Below are 22005 nucleotides of genomic sequence, written 5' to 3' on the forward strand. Positions count from 1 at the left end.
TAATTGTTCCTTTCAAGAGGAGCATAAACTTCCAACGCAAAGGAGCATAAACTACCAACACAGTTGCGAAGAATCAAAACCTATCTAATTAGCCAAGCCAACCTATCATCGACCTGACTGATACACCCATAGCTAATATATCAAGATGGAACAGGGGTAATCAGGTATGGTAATTAATTATTAGTTATTTATCGTGAGAACTTTCAATCCGAACCCAGCAACTTGGGTCACAGAAAAGCAATGAAAGACACCATCACCACTACTAATGTTCATCGGGTGCAGGCTGTGATTGCAGTTAAGGCACATGCACTCCACACTTTGAGTACCAGTGCTTGATGATAATGTCTGCAGCCTGGTTTGTTTGTCAGCGGAGAAAGCGGAGTAGAAGCATTCTCAAAGATTGCCTGCTCACCCTCTCTCCAACAGCGTATGCTGTCGAGCTCAGGTGCGAACTGGGGAGGAACGGGAGGATGCTCATGTCCACAACTCTCAGACCGGCTGCACCATGGACCCTGAGGTCTGCACCAACGACACCGCCCTTCTGCCTGGGCAGCATGGCTGAGGTGCAACACGGATGCATGTACGAGAGCGTCATCTGATCCTTGATGAAGTTGATGAGCGCCGCATCGGTTTGAACGTCGGGCCCAGGTCCCACTTCAAAGGCCCCGTACTTCCGCATGGCCTCGGTGTCAATCATTCGGCGGATGTACTTTGTGTGGGCGAGGTAGACGTCAAAGTCGACTGGGTTGGATCCAGTGCCGTAGTGGACAACGGGTGTTTGAAGAGGACTGCTGATGTTGAGACGCACGGTCCCGCGGCTGAGTGGATGGAGGTTGATGGCCCGGAACGAGTTTCCTGTGGCAAAGGGCGTCTCAATGCTGGGGGCATGGGGATTGGCGAATATCTGGTTGGCAATGACCTCGAGCTGCTTCTTGTAGCCTGCGACCATGGTTGGCTCGTCCCGGTAGTCGGCCGGAAGATACGAAGCAGCTGACCCGTCGGCAACCATGGCATTAATGCGGCTGACAATTGTCTGGTAGTCAGCCGTGATGTTGGAAAGCGGGACGAAGACGGCGCTGTTGGATCCTGCTAGCGTGTAAGGGCCACGCGCTGGCGTCTCATCGAACCCGGCCGTGGCATCGGCGAGGAAGGCCAGGTTCGACAAGTCCGATGGAAGCGGAGAGAGATTGCCGAGATTTGTGTCTACGGAAGCACCATCGCAGACGTTAGCGTGACCATAGTCAGGTTGAGTTCGACCCCGGAACCAGGGGCAATAATTCTACAGACAATTCCAAAAGACACCTGGGCCGGAATGATCGTGGAAATTGGAGCCGACACCTGGTAGATCGATAACCACATTGATGCCGGCCTTTCGGAGGAAGGACGCCGGCCCAATTCCGCTCCGCTGCAGGATTGTTGGCGTGTGAAAGGAGCCCGCCGAAATGATGACCTCCGCTCTGGCCGAAATGTTTGCGAGGGTCTTGTCGTCCAGGGACAAGACTTCAACCAGCGGAGGACCGGATGCAGGGCCGTTGGGATACACGACGCGGGTAACCTGGTGTTTGACCAGCAGATCGTAGTTGGGCCGCGTGGCGTTGACGGCGGCATAGTGGCCGAGCCCGGAGTGGGATCGACGAGCCGTAACTGGATGCTGCGAGATGGGTATCCAGCAGAGTCCGGCCTTGTCGCCGCCAGCACACTCTTGGAGCTTGGGTACTCCCAAATCCTCCCAGGAGCCGCGGGCGATGGGCACCAGGTCGGCCCATAGGAAAGGGGGAAAGCTGGAATAAATTGGAGTAGACCCGCCATAGACGGACGTGTCCCACGTATATCCGTACTTCTGGACGGCTGCAGCTGGCGGGGGAGTAAAGGTAACACTCTTTGTCATGTGTGCACTTGATCAGTCTTGCAGTTGGTGGTGAATGGGAAAGTGAAACTTGGCCTCACCTTTTTGTAAAAGGGGTAGACGTCACCCCAGCTCCACTTGTCCTGGCTTGAATCGAACTCCGGGCTGGCGACAGCGACCCACGCGTCCCAGTCGTGACGTGACGGGCGGTCGAAGAACATGCCGTTGACGGCGCTGCTCCCTCCCACAACCTTGCCGGCGAGAACAAAGGCAGTCTTGTTTTGTATGTCGGGCACGGGGAGCGACTGCACGACAAAGTAGCTGGCCGAGGCACCAATGCCACCCCAGACTGCCAGCGGCGGGTCGAAAATGCCAGGGGCATATTCGATGACACCGTACTCGACAACCAACACTGTTTCTGAAGAGAAAAGGAAACCAGCGCGTTAGCTCTCGCAGTGCGAAAAGCATGGTTCACTTTGAGTTTGACACGTACTCTTTGGAAAGGCTCTTGTCAGGCGGTCAGCCACCGTCAAACCGGAGGTGCCTCCACCAGCAATAATAAAGTCATATCGATCGCGAAGCTGGGATATCTGCCTCTTGACGGCAGCCTCTGGAATGGCAGTCGCAAGTGCAGCGAGCGACAAAACGAGGGTGCTCGGGAGGAACATGGCCGCTGCAGAGTAGGGTTGCTACCTGAAGCTAGGTCGGAAATTGTCCGTGTTGGATCTCAGATCTGCCAGCCGGATATTGCGTCTTGGAGGTGGTGGCCGGCTGGATGGTAGTCTTTATCAGCTTCCCTCTCTCCCTTCCTCGTCACGGCTCCTGCCTTGCCGGACCAGCATGCGTGCAGCCATCCGAGCATGAGCCAGGCAAGCTTGACAATAGCCGACCCAGACGACCGGGACCCTTGATACGCGTGCAAGCGGTGAAGACCTAGTCCTGGCTCCCACGGTGGCCAGACGGCCGGGGCAGCTTTCTGGAAAATACCAAGACAGTGCATCTTGGCCCAGGCTAGCGCCTAACATCCTTGTTAGCCGACTGCCTGAAGCTGACACGTGGAGAGCTCGAGGTTCCAAGCTCGCCCCCTAAACGGCCACCCACATGCGGGTTATTGAATCCCGCATGCGCGGGGCGCTGAACTTGGAAAAGGTGACGTGAGCTATGTCAGATCAGTGAGTGACGGACAGGAAAGGAATTCCGGGGGAAATGCAGTGGGCACATTGTCGCGGAACGGGTCGCGATAAGAGCATCCTCTTCTGAACAGTCGGTACCGAGTGACATCGGTGTCGAATCCCCAGCGTATCCGTGTTCCGAAGCGCTCCACCGCCTGGGGTCCGAGCAGCTACGCCACTGGCTGGAACATGTATCTTTATCTTTACCAGGCACCGAACATTTTCTACGGGGCGCCAAGAAAAGGGGAATCCGAGCATGCAAACCAGCAAAGAATGCGCCACTAGGGTTATTTTACGCGGATAAATCCTTCCAATGCGCGTTCCTTGAGCGACATAAAGGCCATCGTTTTCCTCTCGATTTCAGCGCACTCGGATGCTCCTCGCACTCCCATACAACTTTTGTGCCGCTTCTTGCGAGCAGTTTGCAATTCTGCCGCCGCTGGCCCGAACCCCCTTCTCACAGAACATTGCACCATCCAAGCAAAAGCTTTCATTGTGACGGAATATAGCGATGACCACGCTTACAATGGTTCAGCAGCCTGTTTCGGCTGATGAGTCGACATGGAGTCTCCTGTCTGTCGTGGGAGACGAGTTGGTTTCGTCGACAAATAGCTGCATCGTCGCGACAGCCGTCATTCTCTTCTTTCTGCTCAGCTATATGTCAACGCCACGTCTTGATCCCAGAGAGCCGCCCTTGTTGAAACCCGCATTGCCTCTAATTGGACACATCATTGGGCTTATTCGACACCAGGCTAGATACCATTTCATTCTCTAGTAAGTCACTGAGAGCCCGTGGGGTTGAGAGGTCATGATGAAAGGCCATTTGGCGTCACCTTTGCCTTTCTAACATTACCCAGCCGACGTAGTCGCCAGTCCGCCGTCACGCTCCCGATGCTCACGGGCAAGATGTACGCCGTTTGGGACCCGACCATGATCACTACCGGATTGCGAAACAAGAACCTATCAACCACACCACTACTCGTGTCGAGCACCCCGCCACTAACAGGCGTCGGGAAAGAGACAATGGATATTATCCGAGGACCAAATGGAGACTGCGCATTGGTCGACGATGTGTTGCTCAAGACCGGACCTGCTATGGCCGGGGCTTACCTACAACAAATGAATGCTGCTGCTCTATCCGACATTGGAGACTATCTATCTCAAATCGATGAAGCCAGTGTCCCGGATCTGTGGATGTGGATTAGGCGCCTTATGGCATTGCCAACGTCAAGGGCAACGTTTGGGCATGGGGACCCCTTTTCCAAGGATCCAGCACTGGAGCAGCTGTTGTTGTAAGCTTTCTACGACCCTGACCCTTTCCTCCCCATATCCTGCATTCCGCGGCGAGGAATTTGACTAACACGTCGGAACCTTTCCCAACGAATTATCAGCGACTTTGCCAACGACATTCCGAAGCTAGTGCTTGGTTTCATTCCAGCTACTATCGCCGCAAAGGGCTATCACGCCCGTGCGGTTCTTCAAGAGGCCTTCATCAAGTATTACTCGTCGCGGCAAGACGAGGATTCGTCAACGTCGGGTTTCGTCAAAGTTCGCGCGCGTGAGTTTCGAGGATATGGCGTTCGCGATGACGATATTGGGCGCGCCGAGATCATGCTTCCATTCGCTGTCATGCTCAACACGTTCCCAGCACTCTTTTGGTTCTTCTGCCACGTCATGTCACGCCCGAACCTGGTCGAGCGAATCAGGAAGGAGGTAGAGGGTGTCACAAGCCGGACCGCCGAGGAAGCCACGCTGGACTTGACGGCTGTTGACAGGACATGCCCACTCCTAGTGAGCTGTTACCGTGAGACGCTTCGGCTAGCAAACCACCAAGTGAGCACGCGGACGGTGCTCAAAGATACGGTCTTGACAGATAGTAAGGGCAAGTCGTATCTGCTTAAGGAGGGTGTTATGGTTCACTTTTCCATTGGTGCTTCCCTCCGAAACATGGAGTTTTGGGGGGAGGATGTCGAAACGTTCAAACCCGAACGCTTCCTCCGCTTTGGAGATAAGAAAGACGACGTGGATCCCGACCGCCCAGGCGGACCGAGGGCAATGAGGACAGCGTTCATTCCATTCGGGGGTGGACAGCACCTCTGTCCAGGGAGAAACTTTGCCTTTGCCGAGATGATTGCCGTGATCGCGACATTGACACTAGGGTACGACGTTGAACCGGAGAACGAGACGTGGGAATTGCCCACTTTAGCGACCGCTTCGATTGTCGACGCTATTACGAAACCGACTACGGGAAAGAAGCTCTCGTTCAAGATTAAGAGAAGGAGGGAGTGGGAAACGATACGATGGAGGTATCGTATTTAGAAAAGCATGTTCTAATTCAGAGTATAATAGACAGTAAGCTAAATACACGTACACACACACACACACAATTTATTCCGCCCGGCGGGCTCAACCCGAAAGGGCAACTAATAAACATCTATATATATATTTCCTAAAGTGGATCCTAGTTTCCCGAAGCCCGTACGTCCTCCTTTTCTAGCTAATGTGCTTACTCTTTAGTAAACTATAGCTAGGAGCGAAATTGGCTTGTCGCTTATATTCTTCTTATATAAGATAGATGTCACAATATTGGGATTAGTGAGCAAGAAAGATCTAGAAGCTGCTATGTGATTCTTCGCCACCAGCTTTTGCCACTATTCATAACTATAAAAAAGAGACTTTTGGCCCTGCCAAAGGAAACAAGAGATTAGACCTTTTCAGACAATTCAAGCCTTACCTCCTTGTATCAAATGCTTCATTTCCGTTGCCCTGTGAATGCGCGTGACAATAGACGCACGGACGCGCTGACGGCAGTATAGATTCTCTTTTACTCACATGTTATATTTATGAGTCATAGACGGGTACTTTTTCCGAAAAGCAGATTTAGGGCACCCCAGCCGCCAGACTTGGATGGTCCGGGGCATCCCGCCCGGTTTGATTGTGTTGGAATCACCAGGTACCGGTACTGGAAACAACAGGGCGTGCTGCACGCCGAAAACTGGTGGTTCAAGTGATGGTCATTGTTGTCTATCTCTGTCTAGAAGAAAGAGGTGGCCGTAGGCCACTTATATGGAATCTGGGACCCCTACGCCTCCACCACCGCCTGTCTAGCTGATGAATGCGTTGCTACAGCCACCTCTATGTGGCTGGAATGCGCGTTGTTCCAACAGATTAAGAGCGAGTCTCCTGCAACTGTTAAAACGTCCCCATTCACTGTAGTCCACCACATATAACCCTAACCCTGCCCGCATACCTCGCCCACCAGTACATCCAAGATTCTGCCGCGCAGTAATTTACGATTTACCACAACGCAGCCGAACCTTACACCTTCCACTGCAACCCACCTTCAACAACCACCAAAACATCGTCGTCGCCGCATTCAATCGATGCATCGGTATAGCTTCATTTCTTCATTGTTTACTTCGTCGCGCAGTACTAACTAGCGATAGAAATGGCCGCCCTTGAAGATCTGAGCGATCTTAGCGACTTTGGCGAGAATGTGGTCCTTCAGTTCAAGAAGAAATGGAATGCAGCGGCTGCAAAGGAGGTTGCCCGGGCTCAGGCACAGGCACAGGGACATCAACAGAGAGAGGGAAACAACGAAGACGACGGTAACGATGAAGATGAGGAAGAAAACCAGGTTGTTTACCGTACAAGAAAAGTACAGGATGGCCAACAGCTAAGGCTAGGCGCCCTACCAGCCGAGGTCCCCTACACAAAGGCGGGAATGTACCTCCTCTGGGAGTACATCATGTACTCGTCTAGCCTCGATGGCTTCAACCGGGCTTGGGAGATGATGAAAGCCGTATTTTCCGCCCAAACGGCTATACTGAAGTATCTTGAGGATACATACATGCCACTCAAAGAGCAGTGGGCAACTTACTACACCAACAAGGTACTGAACTTTGGCCAGCGGTCTACATCGCCAGTTGAGTCTGTCAACAGGCTCTTCAAGTCACACGTTATTACCGGCAACAGTTCAGTCGATCAGACTGTACAACAGAGCTTCAATATGGTAGAGGGCATGAAGGAAGCGCATGATGAGGAGACTCGCAACCAACAGAACCGCATTCGCTTCGATTACCTAGGAAAGCAGTGGCTAGGCGAGGCTCCTTACAACGTGTGTTATGAAGCCCTCAACCGTGTTGTTCAACAGTACAAAAAGATGCAACCGGCACTAGAAGACCGCCCGAGACCCCTCGAGCCTTACACCGGTAGTTTCCGGGCGCAGTATGGCATTCCTTGCTCTCATGAGCTTCTTGAACGTCATCATGCAGGTACTCTACAGCTTCAGAAGGTTGATTTCCATCCATATTAGTACCTGGAAAGGTCACTACTTGATGAAGACGGGTATCTACGGTACCAAGACTTCGACAGGGTTGAACACCTTCGGGGTAGGCCCCGCAACACGACGGCCTTCGCAGCCGAACCGAACGCTCCGCGGGTCTCGACTTAGCCGGGCAGGCAGTCCGAGCTTATGCCCTCCATTCGGCGGAACCCCTCACAGTGGGAGGGCGCCACCCTTGACGATGACGACGACGATGTTGACGATGACAACGTTGACGACGACGATGACGTCTACGAGCTTAGCCAGCCGGCTCCCCGCCGTACTGTCAACAACCTTGACTCGGCTCGCCGTGGCACCCGGGGTTCAGGGAGACGGGGAGGCCGGGCAACAAGCACCCGGGGCTCAGGGAGCCGGGGAGGCAGGGCAAGCTCCCGGGGTTCAGGGAGCAGGGGAGGCAGGGCAAGCTCCCAGGGTTCAGGGAGCAGGGGAGGCCGGGCCGGCACAACAACATCACGAGCCTCACGTGGACCTGCAGCCTCTGCAGTGGCCGAAGGCCGTATTGTACGGCCTACACGAAGTGGAGGGGTGCCGCAGCCGACCGCCCGGGCCTTGGAAGGCATGGATCAGTAAGGCTGTCATGCAGTTGTGAGTAGTGTAAGCAGGCCTGTAGTTTTTTATTGCATTTTTGGCCGTGTTACGTACGCGAATTCAACGAAGTCAGCTTCGCTTTTTACTGCAGATTTAAACGATTTGAGCGAATCTACGGTCCTGAGCTGGAATTACCGCATTTGGAAGTGTGTTGACGTTGGCGACGACGGCAAGGTGCAATTGCGATGCAACTGCGTTGCCAGCGCTTGGAGCGGGGCAGCCAGCGAATGTGGTAATTTTGGCTGTAAAATGTGGTATTTTCATGGGCGGTGAGCTGTAATGCTTGGCGGACTATGTACTCACAGTGACTGGGGACGTTTTAACAGTTGCAGGAGACTCGCTCTTGATTGATGGGGGGGGCGGCGCGTTTGCGACCCGATATCGCGCCCAAAGGTCGGGTGGACGTATCGTCGGTACTGACGGTGATAGACGACGGCTGGGATAGTTGTGTAGGCAATTGGGGCGGCGGGTCGTCGATATCTTTATCGTTGACTGTCACCAGGGGCAGAGGAGCCGTCAGGGGCGGTGGGTTGTTGGTATCTTGCCAGCCGTCGCGGGTGAGGTTAATGGCTGTATCGACAGCCAGGTCGTCGAACGCATGCTCAACCAACGTAAGAACAATAAGCCCAGCAATAATGATATCGTCAACTTCGTGGAGGGACATCTTGCGGGTAACAAGGCGGCAACTTGGTGGTATCACGAAATCCGACGCGTGGCTGGTGGAGCCCCTGAAAACGCGGGAAAACAGGGGCTTCGGTACGTAGCGACGTACTCTATCGCCAAACAGGGGGGCAGGCGATACATCTTGGCAAACCCACTTAATCAAGCCACCAAAAGTCACGACCTCGCTGGTAGCCCGCCGGTGCCGGTAGCGAGCCGATCAGGCTCCAAGTGTTCCACGCGCAGGCGGGCTTTGGACTGAGGGATAGGTCGACGAGCGACGAGGACGCCTGCCACGGGCGGGAGAGGCGTCTGCGTAATGAGAAGGGAGTCGCGAAATGGTTGGTCCAGGTGCTTCGAGGCGGAGTACGAATATTGAAACTGGTGGCGGAATGCAAGTGGATTTATTAGAGGGAATGTCGGCTTAGCGCGCGCCCCAACCCAAAGACGAAAAAGGCAGCTAGCGGGGCTGGCGTCTACAAGACAGGGGCTGTAATTGGCCACCCGTTCGAGTCTTCGTCCCTCCCGCAGTTCCCGTCAACCCGTCCCGCTGAGCAACTTTAATTGTGCCGCGGCCCGGGGATTTCTTGTCTTTGATCAAGATGTTCTCTCCAGGTCCAGCCTGCCCAGGAGAATCATCATCGGTACCAAATCATTATTTTCCATATATTTGCGGCGAAGTCAGCCCGAGGCAGCATTGAGCCAGGTCGAGAGGCCAAGTCAAGCCGCAAATGTCGTGGTACCCCGCCAGCCCTGCCCCCACGCTAGGGCCGGCTCGACCCGTCGTAAGCGCGACGGCCGTCGCCCAGCTCAAAAAAGATCTCGGTCTCCTCAATGGCAAGTGCGGCAGCAGCTCGACCAAACCTTGGCCATGTAAGCGGGATTCGCCAGCCGCCGCTCCAGGTCCCAACAAGACTAAGGTCGATGGCGAGCTGCTGCCGGCCCTTGTCGGCCTTACGCGGGCTTCCCCGAATCTGCGACAGAAGCTGAAGGAGCTCGCCGAGACCTGGCATTGCGATCTCCACTACGACAAGAACATCCGGGTCGGTCCCCGGGTCGAACTCTGGTTAGCCAGCTTCCCTTCTGGCAACACAATAATGGCAGCAGTAGCACCGCCTGCTTCTGCTGGCGGCAACAGCAAGGCACCGAGTTATGAGCCGGTGCTGGTCCCGGCGCAGGGCGGGGCTTTGCTTTCCCCGCCGACCACCCCTCCCAAGAAGAACGTTCATGTCCCCGGCGGGAGCGTCACCGCCACCGAGGCCACCAACCCTTATTCGACCTCAAGCTCCCCGACCCCCGCGAAGTATCCGACGGCCGGTCCTGCTCCCGCCCTTCCCGCCCTCCCTAGTCCCCCCGCAACACCTGATCATCAGGCCCAAGCGACCACCTCGGGAGCGCTTGCCTCGGCGGCGCAAAGAGAGGCCACGGCCATGCGGCAACTGCGGGCAAGCCTGGGACTCGACAGCCGCTACTGTGGCAGCGGCAAAAAGGATAATCCCGATGAATCGTGTAGCTGTCCTTCAGCGGGTAAAGACGGCGACGGCGAAATAGACAAGCTGCTGGTGCCCCTGGCGACACTGAAGCTAGCGGGCCCGGATCTTGCGGATCTGCTGGACCAGGTCGCCGGCAAGTGGCACTGCCATTTTCACGCCTGGGGACACTACAAAGCGGATCGGGTGGCGCGCTGGATGACGTTCTTCCCAATCTACGACGTTCCTGTCACTGCCACAGATGTCTACAAGTCCGCCAGCGGGCTCAGAAAGCTTCTCGGCCTCCGAGCCTGGACGTGCGGCAGCTACCTGAAGAAGTGCGAGACGAACCCCGACCCGCTGACGGGGCCTCGCTGTGGGGCGCAGTCGATGCCCTATCGCAAGGGTGACAGGCACAAGGCCGCAGTCGACGAGATCCTCGAGTCGCTGGTCGGTCTCACGCGTGCATCGCCCGGCTTGTGGGCCGAGTTGGTCAAGCTCGCGCGGAAATGGCATTGCAAGTCCCACCCGGGGGTCGTCTACGCAGAGGACCGGGCCCGCGAGTGGTTGGCGCTGTTTCCGGGCGGGCCTCCGGCCGTAGTAATCACCACTATCAATCCCTTTGATAAGGCTCAAATGAAAATAAAGGAGCTTCTCCGCCCTTTGTCGTCTCAATGTCGCGTCATTGCGGAGAGCACCGGCAAGCGGTGCCAAAAGTCCATCGCCGGGAGGAATATGCGCCATTGCGACAACTTGGCCGACGAGATTGCGAGGCTCGCCGTTAGCCTGGATGACGAGAGGCTCAAGGTCTCGCTCGAGCTCCTCGACCTGGTTGGGCGCTGCTGGGTGCACGACAAACTCGACGCTGCGTGGGTGGCAAATTGGCTGTCGCAAATCCGCGACATCACGAGGAGCCTACCGCGGGCCGCCGCTCCGGTGGGACTGTCGTCCACGCCCGCGCTGCAGTCGCTCACGGAGTTTAAGCAAGACATTTGTAGCAGGTCCACGCCGTCCGGCCACGACGAGTCCCCGCTACGCATTGTCGACCGGTCTGTCGAGCCCAGAGACCGCGAGTCCATTCACCAGCGCGTCACCAGCAAGTACCGAAAGCCACTAACGAAAGAAGAACAGGCAGTCGAGTGGGGCTTCCTGTACGCGTACACGGTCAAGGGTAATCCCAAGTACGTCAAAATTGGATACACGTCTCGTGACGTGACTACACGGCACATCGAGTGGCAGACGGCTTGCGACCGGCAGGTGGCGGCCGCGTATCCGGTGGACTCCAAAGATGCAGTGTTGGTCCCCTATCCGCGGCGGGCCGAGGCGCTGTGCCACACGGAGCTAGAGGATTGCCGGGTCCGGGTCGCGTGCGGGCCTTGCCGCGTCCAGCACGAGGAGTGGTTCGAGGTGTCTAGGGAAGTAGCCGTGGAAGTCATTCAGAAATGGACCGCGAAGATGGTGGAGAATCCGTACAGAACGGTTTAATATTTTGTGACTTGACGAACGTGAAGATTTACGGATGAGACTTACGAAGGGGGATTGAACATATGGAATCTTCTCTAGATGGAAGCCGTCGAGGACTTGGTAGACTTGGAAAAGAGGGACAACGGTACGGCATCTATTAATTCAGGTTGAAAGCGTTTAGGGATCACTACGACGGGTGTATGAGGCTGAACCGCAAGTGGTTCGCGGTATCGGACGAGAAGGCGATCGAATTTATTAAACGGCAATACGACCGGATAGTCGCGAATACGGTCCGGGAGAAATTAGTGGAGGAGGAAACGAGCTGAGAACCGGGGGATTTTCATTGCATTTCTCGGGATGGATCGCCTCTCGCGACAAGATTGCTCGCCATATCCAAATTCCAACGTCAGGCTTCACTTGCCCAACCGGCGTTCCTTTCGCATATACTAAGGGAACACGGAGTAGTGGCCGGTAAACTAGCGAAAGTAACGTTGTGAGCCTGTTAAGGCCAAGAGAGGACCGTAGTACGGCGGTCTAGTGGGCTCCATCAGCAGGCGGTGTTAGCCGCTTATAGACACTCCGATGTCTTACATCATCCTGTCGTAGAGCTTCGGCAGGCTGGCCGGTGTCTCTTTAATACGGCGGGATAATGTACCACAGACGCCTGTGACACCAGTGTCAGCAGAGAGCGTTGCGTCGCTATACAACCTAATAAAACAGGATGTTAATATATCTTACCTATCCCCAGTCCCCTAGCGTATTTGGTGTTTGAAATAACCTATATACTCCATCAATCCACAGCCGTGAGTCGGATGGCGCGATAGTAGCGCGTTACTTTCCAGTGACGTAACATGACTCGTGAGAGTCTCCATTCTCAGCTGGTGAGTCCCAGCTCGATCGAACAATATTTTGCTTCTTGTTCACTTATTATACTCTTCTCCTTTGTTTTCGGACAGACCTAGTGTAAGTAGTGGTCGCTGCTAAGAGGGCCCTTGCTTGTTTTTACCACTGTCGATCTGATTGTCAAACAATTTGTCAAGGTGAACTATTTCAGAAATACAGTGTAGCAATCAGCTTAGCTCCGAATGAAAAGACTAGACTGGTTTCAGGCCGTGTGCCGCGTTATTGTAGTCTTTCCGGCTGTATTCAGATGCGCTGCATTCAGCATGTTACTTAGATTCTCGACGAGACTGTCCGCGATCCAGGAAAACACAAAGCCTCACGGCAGTGGACTAGAAATTATAATTAGCCAGATTGGAGTACAATATGCACGATTAAGCATATATTAACCTAGAAATTTCTACAGCTTCGAGTCTCAATCATCCCGCAAATGAACTACAGCGCCCTCGGCGCTTGCTCCGAGCTCAACTCGACGGCTTGCAGCGGGTAGTACGTGTCGGCGCCGGGCGCCAGAGTAGTGGCGTCTGAGACAGGCGACACGGTCACGGGCGGCTAGTGCTACAGCTCGGCCGCGTTCGCCGGCGTCCCTATCTCGGCCGTGGGCTTGCCACCCAGCTCGGCTAGAGTGCTGTCTTTGCCGCCTTCCCCGAGCTCCGCCGCGGTCTTGGCGCCACCCAGCTCGGCCAGCGTGTTATCTTTAACACCTTCGCCGAGCTCAGCAGCGGTCTTGCCGCCGCCCAGCTCAGCTAGGGTGCTGCCTTTACCGCCCTCGCTGAGCTCCGCCGCGCCTGCTGTTCCGTCGGCGCCCCCCTTGGCGCCGGCCGCCTTGCCCTGCCGGTAGAACACGTAGGCGATTGCGGCGACGACGGCAATCCCGCCCAGAGCGGCGCCGATGCCGATGCCTGCCTTGGCGCCCGTGCTGAGACCGCCGCTTGAGCTGTCTCCTTCTGCACTACCTCCACTGACCCCTCCAATAACCCCTCCGGCGGTTGAAGACGGCTGACTGGTCACAGGACTCGACGAGGTGCCCGACGTCGAGTGGCTAGTATCTGTCTGGCTGCTCGATGACACGGTATGCGTGCCACTAGCGGTGGATCCCTAGGAGGAGGTTGGAGTGGGCGACGAGACGCGGGTTGTCGGGGTCGTCGGGACCGTCGAAGGCGACTGCGGCGTGGTCGACGAAACCGGCGGCGATGTCGACGGGGTGGTCGTTGGCGGAGAGTCTGACCCGCTCCCGGCTATGATGGAGATGGAGGAGTAGTCAGGGTAGTCGTCTGGCGAGTCTGAGTTGTAGATCTTCAACACTAGGATGCCGTCCGACGGGAGACTCTGCGGCGGCGTCCAAGTGAACGACGTCCCCAACGCGTTGCCTGCGCAGTTGGCCGAGCGTGATCAGGATATTCGAGCGGACACAGAGACAGATAGACAGCGCCACTCACTAGCTATGGTCAGTAGGGCCTGGAGGGTGGTCGTCGAAGCACCGTGCAACAGCAAAATGTCGATAGGCCCCGACGCGCCTGACCAGGTGATAACAAATGGCTGGCCCCGCTGGACGTTGAAATACGAGCTTGTGACGTTGAGGTGCCCGAGGCAGCACTGGACGAGCAGAGCAATAGCCAGGAATTGGCGCCATATTGAAGGAGGCTTCATCGCGTGTAGTTAGTGAGAACTTGGTGAACCCACCATGTCGCGATTGCCTATTTTCTTGGGAAGAGAGGGGGTAGAAAACAACTTATTCTCGTCCTCTAATAGACTCGGCGCCCTCGTACCCCGAATAGTTTAACCGTCGGAAACTTCGGGTCGGTAATTAGACATTGCGTATGGAGAACATGCAAAAAACCAGGTTTCAAGCTCTGAAGACTCTGGCAACCGTGTTTGTTATCGAGGGCCTCTTTGGTTTCTCTACGTCTATAAGACACGTTGCGGTTTCCAACATGGCCTTGATCAGCCCCAGCCCGCAATTTCACATCATTTCCGCGGGCTGCAGTCCGCAGGCTCTCGAACCACGGGCCTGAACGAGCCCATTCGTTGATTTTTTAATCACATAAGACCGAATCCCGCGCACGTTCGGCATTCCGTTGCACACTTGTTCTGATTCATTAGCCCTCCATCCAAGCCCTGCCCAAAATGCCCCTCGTTCCGATTCCCGGCAGCACCTTCATCACGAAGCATGGGGCAGACGCGCTCCCAACGCCAACGCAAGTCAGGATGAAAGCCGGAGCTGACGCCCAGTCCCGCCGACCCAAACCTGTTATATTCAGGGACCTGGGACTGGTGGTCAAATTCGGACGGGACGTGGCCGAAACCGAGGCCAAGACGCAGCAGTTTGTCCACAAGAAGCTCCAGGGCACGGTCCCCGTCCCCGAAGTCTATGGCTGGGAAGTTGATAGCAATAGGGGCGAGACGTACATCTACATGGCGCTCGTCGCCGGCAAAACCCTGGCGGCCGAATGGGGTCAAATGTCCCGCACAAATAAACTGGCCTTGTGCAAACAATTCCGGACGATGTGGTGGGCATGGAGGCAGCTGCAACATCCAGAGGCGGCTGACCATTACATTGGTCCGTCACCCCAACTATTCGCGCGCGCCTGGGCCAGGAAGAGACACATACTGACGACGTCTTTTTTGCTGCAGGCACCCTGACACGGCACCCGGTGCGGGACGTGCATCTTGTCGAGAATGGCGAGAAGGTCGGGCCTTTATACGGGGATGCCGCTGTAGGGACCTTCGACAACAGGTGCGGAATCGACCTGCCAGCGGCGTCGGCCCAGGCCATCTTCGCCCACGACGACATCAACGTCCTCAACATTATAGTGGCCCAAGAGGGGGCGGACCTCAAAGTCGTCGCCGTGCTCGACTGGGCCCAGTCCGGCTGGTATCCCGAGTACTGGGAGTCCTGCAAGGTGTTCAGCACGCGCGTACACTCGACCCTGTTCTTTACCAGACTGATGGAGGACTGGATGTTGTGGCTGCCGCAAGTTCTTACCCCGCCCAGCGACGCTCAGAGGGACAAGTTTTCGGTCTTTGTTTCGAGCCGCATTTGAATCGGAAACTTTTTCCAGCTCCAGAAAGCGTCCGTCCGTACTCCTGGATTTCGCGAGTCGTTATTGTGCAAGCTTGCTTCTTGCTGCGTGTCTTTTTGGCCTTTTTACTTGAACAGCTCGAGGGAAGGGATGAGGGCTCGGGTCATGAGCTGGGTTTGGAGAACAAACTGGCAGCTGGCTGCCACTCAGGGACTAGAGCCCATGAAAATAATTAGACTAGCCCTAAATGCGGTCATCGGTTTTTCATTCCTGTATTTTTATCTGCCTCTAGGCCTCCTTTCATTTTATATTAAACATCGAAGTGGTCTTGATATTAACCCTCCGTTTTCTCCCAACTGCAAACAAGGTCGTGAGCGGCGGGTGCCTCCTGCCTAGTGATGCGTCGACTGCACCCGACGTTGGGATGAATGACTGCATCACTGCGAGACTTGACCCCCTTGTCATATAATTAACCGATGACGTACGCGCGGCATCTCTTTCCATGAGACTCAGAGACTCGAGCCCCTAGCACTTCGGAGTCGCTATCGGAGGCGGACGCAGCAGTCGCGGTGTTGTTGCATTGCAGTGTGAACAGTAGAGCTATATACCACGTAGAATGAAGACCGAGAATGGATCTATTATGATCTAAATGTCATTATCCCAAACGAGCAACAGCAGGTCACTGCCCGGCACCGACAATATCCGCGGTACCTGGCACGATGGACTGCTGTGGCATGAGCGTTGGCAAGCTGGACTGCAAGAGCCGGCGGTGCAACGGCGACGCCAACCTTTGCTACCCCTCTTCGCACTTTTATCGTTTTCTGTTCGTGTCGAATGGGGTGGGCTTGAATCGGTCAGAAAGTGGCTGCCTGCTGAGCTTGTTCCTGTTCCCTTTTGTGCAATCAGTCCCAGCTTTACGCGTCCTTTAATACATAGCTAAAACGCGCTGACTGCGCCTTCCGTACATCTCTTCCCCCCCAGCCTTTACCTGCCTTTTTCTATAGAAAGGAAAAGGTCGCGCAGACGAACTCTCGGATATGGAGACACTCGATGCTTGCCGCGCCGAGCTGTCGGCCTCCGTGCAGCAGCTCTCTAACGAGGCAATGGCAAGAGTATCAAGAGCGTGGAACTGGGTGCTCGGGCACTCGGGATAGCAATCAGCGCGGCGGAGCTTAACCACCACCCAACGCCAGTATATTGGCCGAGTCTCGGTCCGACAGCAGTGCTGGTCGACTATTGGCCGACCTCGTGTGGCTAGAGGGGAATAGATGGATGAGGATCAACGCGTCGACCGAGGATGTTCAAAACCACATTTCCAACGTTATAACTCAACCTCAAAGTATGTTGCTGGTGGGTTGTGACAATTTGCGGGCTAGTGTGCGAGTGTCGCCGTTTACATGCAATTGAGCGGTTGCCGCAGCCATTCCTGGGAACAAAGACATGAACACACGAGGGCGACCAACAGTGGTGGAGAAATGTTAATGAACAGGTCCAAGTGAACGTGAACGAGGAAATAATGAATTAGGTGAAAATCATGCCTTTGAAAACGAGCTGTGATATGGGCACCCTACTAATTAATCCGTTCTACGCACACTATGTGGTTTTGTACACCTGATTGTAGTTGGCAATGCAAGAACCGCTTTTTGTATGGTATAATCGTGTATTTTATTTGCCGCCACCTATACGACACCCATGCCACTAACCCACTCGTCCAAATATTATGTATGAATCCTAATGAAGACTGTCGCAACCGTTAAAAAGCCCTGGACATGCGTTGGTGTGGTGGTGTTTCGACTTTGACGATGTGTTTGTTGCTGCTACCCTCAAAAAATCCGGCCTTTGCTCTAGGTAGAGATAGTGGAACTACAGGGAGCAACTCTAGTACCCGAGGCTGTTATTACCTAGGTTGGTAGTCGTAGGTATGGCCTGGCAAAGTTGGCAATTTGGTGATATAATTTCGCGGTGCGGAGCGCGGTGTTGAGCTGCTCAAGCCTGGTAGCTACCTAGCCAGAGTCTGAATAGTAGTATTTTGACTTTATGTGGCTTGGAACGGTCGATCAAGGTAGTTTCGTGAGCGGCGGTAATGAAATTCACAATCTTACCGTACAAAAATCTTCATTGTTGCACGCGATCGAAGTTGACAGCGCATTGAATTGTCTGCTCAATAGGTCTAAAAGTACAGAAAAGAACGCTTCCTTATACTCATGGAGAGAAGGCAAGGGAGGCGTTGTAATCAGCCCGAAAGAGGGCATTCCGAATGAAATGAGGACATTCTGAAGGAAATAACAAAGAATGAAGGAAGCTCAGAGGCATGTCAACCAGGGCCTGTCCAATTCCATGAAATGGGTCAATTCCAGACGACATTCATTGTATTGCTAGCTTCCCGGACACATACTGGGTGCGCATAACGAACCGCTAGGGTGCCACGTGGGTGCCCAGATCACAGCTCGTCAGAGACATTGGTCACTCAAGACAGCCTTCATTCATAGGTATTCGCTCAAGACTTGGGACAGCGGCGTGAGTCTAAATAGGTAGGTAGGTAAGTGACTTGTGTGTCATCGAACTCGTGACTATAAGGGCATGTATTTGTGCTTGAAAAGTTGACATGAAACTCGAAAACAAAGGAGATGAAAGGATTTGAAAAAAGGGGACAGCAATTAAAAGGAGAAAGCAATCAAACGAAGAGAGCAACAAAAAGGAGAAAGCAAGGAAAAAAAAAAGCAACAAAGAGGAGAAAACAGCAAAATATGAGAAAGCAACAAAAAGGAGAAAAAAAGAAAGCCCGGAACTCCCAACGCTAAATCAGTCAGATGACGGCGTCACAGCGTCCTTTTCACAAAGAATACTCTCGCCCGTGTATGCCAGTATGCCAGGCCGTAAATCCCACCAAACGTGTTTCCGGTCATCAATCTCACTCCGCTTTGATTTGTCATTCCTTCTCTCCCGCCTCAACACGCCCCCTCGCGCACACGCGGCGGCAGTCTTCCTCTTCCCGACTGCAAACTGCTTGGCTAGCCGCACTACCTCGCCCAGCGACGAATCAGCCCTGCTCATCTTGACAGCCGACCTTTCATCTTGCTTCTCCCCCTTCACGACTGGCTCCTCCACCACAGCAGGCGGCGGTGCCCCCGCAGCGAGGAGCGCCATGTGCCCGCGCACCGTGGGGAAATCAATCAAGTCCTCGAGACGCGGGGCCGGCGCGTCGCCGCCCGGGCCGCCGCCGCCGAGCAACAACTACTCTGTTAAGTCTTACGGCTGTCAGCCCGCTCTACGCTCGTCGACCTCGCTGAGGCTATACGGAGGCATATGTAGAAGAATCATGATGCGTGGAAAGAGGCTAACTCGTCATCCTTCAGTGCGGTTCGAAAGAAATACGTTAAGATGAAGTGGCTGAGTGACTGCCCTATGGAGATCACTCGCTAGGCCCTCGACCTGCTCGTTCAATAACACGAAAGGATTTCCCTTCCAACAGCGGAAAACCCCTTTCAAACACTACTTCCCTACTGCTCAGGGCGGTTCAACAAGTAGTACGGTCTGCTCTGCACGCACGAGATGCTCTAGAAGTATTACGAGGAAGGAAACAATGGGGTTGTCGTGGAGGTTGAGGCTGTGAGCCAGTCTGGTACCTTCGTAAGCAGCGGGTATGTCTCTTTCTTTTCGTTTGGAACTCCCTTCCGCGTTTTCCCCTACTAATTTTACTGGTAGGATGCGGGAAGGCGTTGGGCACAGATGCAGGAGCCGGATAAGACCGTCCCCAAGGGTCGACCTCTCAACTAGGGTGATCCATTTGGTAACGAGCCGACCTAGTATTACAAACCACTCGACTGTTAGGGTCGTCTGTCCGTAAGGGAGCACGGGCTCCACAGGATGCTGGGGTTGGTAATTATGAAGATAGAACAAAGGGCAAGCTCCTATCGCACGGGTAATACAGTCAAATCGAAATGCCACTCAAAGTATATGAGTGCAGTGAATGTGTATTGCTTGCTTGAAGAACCAAGCAAGAACTATCTAAGACCGTGGCTACGGCCGTCGTATATATCTATCTAAGGTGGGCTAATTAGGTCGTTACTCTGTTGCTCCCTGGCAGAGCTACAGAGCAACCCCGTAGAGCCAACCAAACCGTTGCTCCGTACCCCACCGCACAGAGCAAATGCGGGTCCCTGCCCCGCATGCCTGTCTCGTCAACCCTATTGGCCGGCCCCACTTTCAGAGCTATGACTAGCCCAGAATAGGCGCGGTTCATCACAGGAGAATATCGCTTCTTTCTCGCTTTGCCAAATAAATATCAGAAGCCTCTAGAACCAGAGATTGTGACGCAAGAACGGGCGGTATAGATTGGGGTTTTTTCATAAGCGGTTTTCTTGCTAGTTCATTTGGCAGCGGTACTATAGAGAGACGTGCTTGCTCGCTTTTTGCTACTCGTGCGTTTGCGAAAATCGAATCCATTTCGGCTTAGAGATGGAGCCTAGTAATCAGTCTAAGGCTTATGAACACTTGACAGGTGACTTCTAAGAATAAGAGTTGTAAGAGTTTAAGAATTTTCATCTTCGGCTATATATACCTAGGCTCACTTAGGGTCCTATTTTTCGTCCCAGTGACTCACCGCCGGTAGCTAATTACGCCCTAATTCCGTCTCACTGCTCATAGCTTAATCAGGTTCTAATTTGGTCCTGCCTTACCGCCTACCCCCTACTTTTAGCCTAAATAGTGAGGCGCTTGTGCACAGCCGTAATGGATTTGTACTAAGGATCTCGTATTCCGTAAGGGAGGTGACCTTGCTAGTAGATTGCCACCACCTTAACTATGCCTGCCGCACATGCTCGCACATGCTCTGGGCCTACTCGCACATGCTCTGAACATGCCTGAGGCCGTTGTTAAATCCGGACCCGATCTCATGTCCGTTCCGGGTGGCGATTGTGGTGCCACTGAGTGAATGAGCAGATTTCTAGATGACGGTATGTCTATGTCGGCGCCGTTTTGTGAGGGTTGTGCAATCATGGATTCTAGCGGGCAGCACAAGAAAACCGACGGTACTGCTCTAACGAAGTCTGTCGAGAAGGAAAAGCCGAGGTCTGGAGGGGGAATAGACCCGGACATACATGGGCAATGGGGGAGAGGTGACCGCTATGAACGACAGCAGGCCGAGAACTGGGCCGCCGCAAAGGCAGGCGAACTACAATTGAAGAGTAGCGGAAACCAAGCAAAACGAGGTGATGCTGAATTATGACAAACATCTCCGATGCCGCTGCGCACCCTAAGACCTTGCAACGGCCCACAGGTTTCTCTCCATTCCATAAACTTTGGTCGGATATGTGCCGCCCTTTCAATCTTGGGTGCGTTGTTGCGGAACACCATGCCGCAAATGGTTCGATGAGTCCGGTCCATCGAGCAGGTCCCGGACTCGGAGGGACCCGCGGTATTTTCGAGATGTACCGTCCACAGTCCATATTCCGTCGCCATTTTGGCATGGGCCCGACGCCAGGGTCTCCGGAGCCGGTAGTCTCGGAGCAAATTAATGCTGTTGACATTGGGCTCTTCGCGCACAGAACAGGGGAAGTCGCAGGAGACAGAAATCGGAGCAAGCGAACGGAAGGAAACCCTCCCTAAAAACGCACTTCTGGAGCATGGTACCTCGGTATCGGCGCACACAGCGAGTCTGTAAGCTTTCCTTGATGAGATCGATGGGACAAGTGATCGCGTCAAGGGGAGGCGCCGAGGAGTGTGTGGGGTGGGGCATTCGATGGGCTGCAGAGACGGGCTCCACAGCGAGGAGAAAGGAGCAGAAAGATGGAGAATGTAAGGAGAAGTTAGTCGGAGACCTGGAAAGTCCCGGCTTCAGCTAAGACCCGTAAACTAGGCTTCTGATGCAGCACCCTATTTTAGTCCCATTAATTACATCCGAATCAACGAAGGAAAGGCCTGCGCCCGCAGGTTCTGTGGAAAAGGCGGTCTAATGACGGTGCCCCGTGCGCCTGCCCGGGCTAAGAACCCCACCATCTGGTTGTAAGTAGGGTTAGGGTTGGTCACACAATTGGGAGGACTCTTCTGGCGGCTGGGCTTTGGTCTTTTACAGTAAAATCGGAAAAAACAACCCGTCTCTACGGCTATTTTTAGCTCCCTGAATCATACTAAAAGCAGCATGTCCTTTTTGACACGCGTGTCTCGTTCCTCAAACTTTTCTTTTCCAAAAAGTCACGTATGCACGTGCAAAATCACTGGTAGTTACGCGACACACGTTCCTCTCGACGACGACGTAGGAGCGCGCGACGGAGCGCACCCTAAGTTCCTCGTTCCCAACTGTTTTGGGTTTGGGATTCCATAGTTGTATTAGAGACGAACACGTTCTTGCGAGGCCCTATCGTGCGTACGTATATTTTATTAAGTTAGGTAATTATGTTGGCCAACCAGTTATTTGACAAAAATAGTAATACTGATGCGGCCCAAGGGACGGGGTTGGAAGCGGAAGCCTCTTAATACACCCTCCCCCGGGCCCGGAGCTGAAAGGATTTGGTGCCTAATTATATCCGCGGAGTTAATA

General features: G+C 54.2%; 7 protein-coding genes across 7 annotated transcripts; 3 read left to right on the top strand and 4 right to left on the bottom strand.

Annotated features, from left to right (window-relative positions):
• Positions 1 to 295: 295 nt before the first annotated feature.
• On the bottom strand, positions 296 to 2514 carry B0T26DRAFT_639795 (uncharacterized protein; the record flags this gene model as incomplete). Its single annotated transcript, XM_060437166.1, has 5 exons — positions 296 to 352; positions 413 to 1203; positions 1288 to 1879; positions 1948 to 2264; positions 2340 to 2514. The coding sequence occupies 5 exons, from the start codon at positions 2512 to 2514 to the stop codon at positions 296 to 298; spliced, it is 1932 nt and encodes a 643-aa protein (XP_060301744.1).
• A 624-nt stretch (positions 2515 to 3138) lies between these two features.
• Positions 3139 to 5488, top strand: B0T26DRAFT_699594 (cytochrome P450). The gene is made up of 3 exons (XM_060441482.1): positions 3139 to 3792; positions 3876 to 4310; positions 4410 to 5488. Exons 1-3 carry the CDS (start codon positions 3530 to 3532, stop codon positions 5335 to 5337), a joined length of 1626 nt encoding a protein of 541 aa, XP_060301745.1. The 5' UTR covers positions 3139 to 3529; the 3' UTR covers positions 5338 to 5488.
• Positions 5489 to 7516: 2028 nt separating this feature from the next.
• B0T26DRAFT_869837 (uncharacterized protein) lies at positions 7517 to 8839 on the bottom strand (the record flags this gene model as incomplete). Its single annotated transcript, XM_060447897.1, has 2 exons — positions 8369 to 8839; positions 7517 to 7593 (listed from the first exon to the last, which is right to left on the bottom strand). Exons 1-2 carry the CDS (start codon positions 8613 to 8615, stop codon positions 7517 to 7519), a joined length of 324 nt encoding a protein of 107 aa, XP_060301746.1. The 5' UTR covers positions 8616 to 8839.
• A 1631-nt stretch (positions 8840 to 10470) lies between these two features.
• On the top strand, positions 10471 to 11565 carry B0T26DRAFT_637919 (T5orf172 domain-containing protein; the record flags this gene model as incomplete). Its single annotated transcript, XM_060436974.1, has 1 exon — positions 10471 to 11565. The coding sequence occupies one exon, from the start codon at positions 10471 to 10473 to the stop codon at positions 11563 to 11565; it is 1095 nt and encodes a 364-aa protein (XP_060301747.1).
• Positions 11566 to 12833: 1268 nt separating this feature from the next.
• Positions 12834 to 14465, bottom strand: B0T26DRAFT_768919 (uncharacterized protein). The gene is made up of 3 exons (XM_060446512.1): positions 13884 to 14465; positions 13597 to 13814; positions 12834 to 13542 (listed from the first exon to the last, which is right to left on the bottom strand). The coding sequence occupies exons 1-3, from the start codon at positions 14092 to 14094 to the stop codon at positions 13003 to 13005; spliced, it is 969 nt and encodes a 322-aa protein (XP_060301748.1). The 5' UTR covers positions 14095 to 14465; the 3' UTR covers positions 12834 to 13002.
• Positions 14466 to 14571: 106 nt separating this feature from the next.
• B0T26DRAFT_637032 (uncharacterized protein) lies at positions 14572 to 15488 on the top strand (the record flags this gene model as incomplete). The annotated part of the gene is made up of 2 exons (XM_060436892.1): positions 14572 to 15004; positions 15079 to 15488. The coding sequence occupies 2 exons, from the start codon at positions 14572 to 14574 to the stop codon at positions 15486 to 15488; spliced, it is 843 nt and encodes a 280-aa protein (XP_060301749.1).
• Positions 15489 to 20057: 4569 nt separating this feature from the next.
• B0T26DRAFT_800531 (uncharacterized protein) lies at positions 20058 to 20927 on the bottom strand (the record flags this gene model as incomplete). The annotated part of the gene is made up of 3 exons (XM_060447004.1): positions 20058 to 20392; positions 20567 to 20640; positions 20721 to 20927. The coding sequence occupies 3 exons, from the start codon at positions 20925 to 20927 to the stop codon at positions 20305 to 20307; spliced, it is 369 nt and encodes a 122-aa protein (XP_060301750.1). The 3' UTR covers positions 20058 to 20304.
• Between the last annotated feature and the right edge of the window lie 1078 nt (positions 20928 to 22005).

Source organism: Lasiosphaeria miniovina, assembly GCF_030549165.1.
Source record: "Lasiosphaeria miniovina strain SMH2392-1A chromosome Unknown B0T26scaffold_2, whole genome shotgun sequence".
In the NCBI taxonomy this organism is placed as follows: Eukaryota; Fungi; Ascomycota; class Sordariomycetes; order Sordariales; family Lasiosphaeriaceae; genus Lasiosphaeria; species Lasiosphaeria miniovina.

What these genes read in the sequence shown, in the direction of transcription:
- B0T26DRAFT_699594 (XM_060441482.1), top strand. Translation starts at nt 3,530, where the DNA reads ATGACCACGCTTACAATGGTTCAGCAGCCTGTTTCGGCTGATGAGTCG. An exon ending in AGATACCATTTCATTCTCTA is followed by an intron (nt 3,793 to 3,875) that starts GTAAGTCACTGA and finishes AACATTACCCAG; the next exon opens with CCGACGTAGTCGCCAGTCCG. An exon ending in GCACTGGAGCAGCTGTTGTT is followed by an intron (nt 4,311 to 4,409) that starts GTAAGCTTTCTA and finishes ACGAATTATCAG; the next exon opens with CGACTTTGCCAACGACATTC.
- B0T26DRAFT_768919 (XM_060446512.1), bottom strand. Translation starts at nt 14,094, where the DNA reads ATGAAGCCTCCTTCAATATGGCGCCAATTCCTGGCTATTGCTCTGCTC. An exon ending in GGCCCTACTGACCATAGCTA is followed by an intron (nt 13,815 to 13,883) that starts GTGAGTGGCGCT and finishes CCAACTGCGCAG; the next exon opens with GCAACGCGTTGGGGACGTCG. An exon ending in CGCCGCAGTCGCCTTCGACG is followed by an intron (nt 13,543 to 13,596) that starts GTCCCGACGACC and finishes ACCTCCTCCTAG; the next exon opens with GGATCCACCGCTAGTGGCAC.